This window comes from Austrofundulus limnaeus, unplaced genomic scaffold (genome assembly GCF_001266775.1).
Source record: "Austrofundulus limnaeus strain Quisiro unplaced genomic scaffold, Austrofundulus_limnaeus-1.0 Scaffold777, whole genome shotgun sequence".
In the NCBI taxonomy this organism is placed as follows: domain Eukaryota; kingdom Metazoa; phylum Chordata; class Actinopteri; order Cyprinodontiformes; family Rivulidae; genus Austrofundulus; species Austrofundulus limnaeus.
In genome coordinates, this window is record NW_013953179.1 from 139,322 (window position 1) to 140,458 (window position 1,137).

The window sequence follows — 1,137 nt, forward strand, 5'->3', positions numbered from 1 at the left end:
CAACATGATAAAACAAACTGTTTCCTGGTTTCACAGCGTTGTGTTTGTTGTGAGTCTGAGTTAACTTGTCTCCTGTGATGTTTGGACTTCTGCAGATTATTCAAAGGGCTTCGGTGGGAAGTTTGGTGTGGAGACGGACAAGGTGGACAAGAGCGCCTTGGGGTTCGAGTACCAGGCCAAGACTGAGAGGCACGAGTCCCAGAAAGGTGAGTGGACTTAAAGTGATCCTGCTGTCTGCAGAGGACCAGGTCCTGGCTGGGRTACACCCTGCTCTACGTCCTGACCTGTCTGACTTCCTGTTTCACCTGAGCAGAGCAGCTCCACCTGCAGCCACCTTTAGAGTTTGTGTTGGAACTTCTCACATGTTTGGGAMCTGATGAACAGGAAGACAGGGTTTTAAAGATCTGCTGCAGAACTCTCAGCATTCTTCTAAAGTCCTGTTGGACCTGCTGAGCTGATGAAAGGTCCACAACTACATGTAAAACCTGTTGATCATCAGCATGAGAACAACTCACATTACATCACTCTTTAAATGTAGCATCTCACCAGGCTGTCTGACTTTAAAACATCACCCTGTTTGAGACCAAATGACCAGAGACTTGTTTGGACACAGTTTTTAGGACCATCATGGGTTATTTTTGTGTCCTCAACATATAAAGTATTGTAAACGCTGGTGTCAGTCATCCAGGACCAGACAAACCCTGAAGGTTTAAGAAGAGAGCAGCTGGACCTCTGTTCTRTCATTTCTCATCAGAGTCAAGGTGTTAATTTACAGCTGCAGTGAATTTTCTCTGAATAATATATTTTAATGTCTGTGTGATGATTAGTCCTTTTTATAAAAGTTTATTTATCAGTTAGTTGGTACAAGCATGGGTTTATTCTGACATTAACTAARGTTATCTGGTTTAGACCTGTTAATGAGAACAGCTGGTTAAATTTGTCCCTGCAGACTACGTGAAGGGCTTCGGGGGAAAGTTTGGAGTCCAGTCGGACCGACAGGATAAATCTGCACTGGGCTGGGACCACCAGGAGAAAGTGCAGCTGCACGAGTCTCAGAAAGGTCAGACACTGTGTGCTGATTGGTTAAGACTGAGTTAAGATCTGCAGACTGGATGTCTGCACGTTAAAGACATCTAC

General features: G+C 44.7%; 1 protein-coding gene across 1 annotated transcript in view; it reads left to right on the plus strand.

Moving 5' to 3' along the window:
• cttn (cortactin) overlaps positions 1–1,137 on the plus strand; it is a gene marked incomplete at its 3' end in the record, with an annotated part of 18,878 nt that overhangs the window by 11,690 nt on the left and 6,051 nt on the right. Inside the window, 2 exon segments of the mRNA XM_014028537.1 lie at positions 96–206; positions 950–1,060. Of these exon segments, the coding sequence (XP_013883991.1) occupies positions 96–206; positions 950–1,060 (222 nt within the window).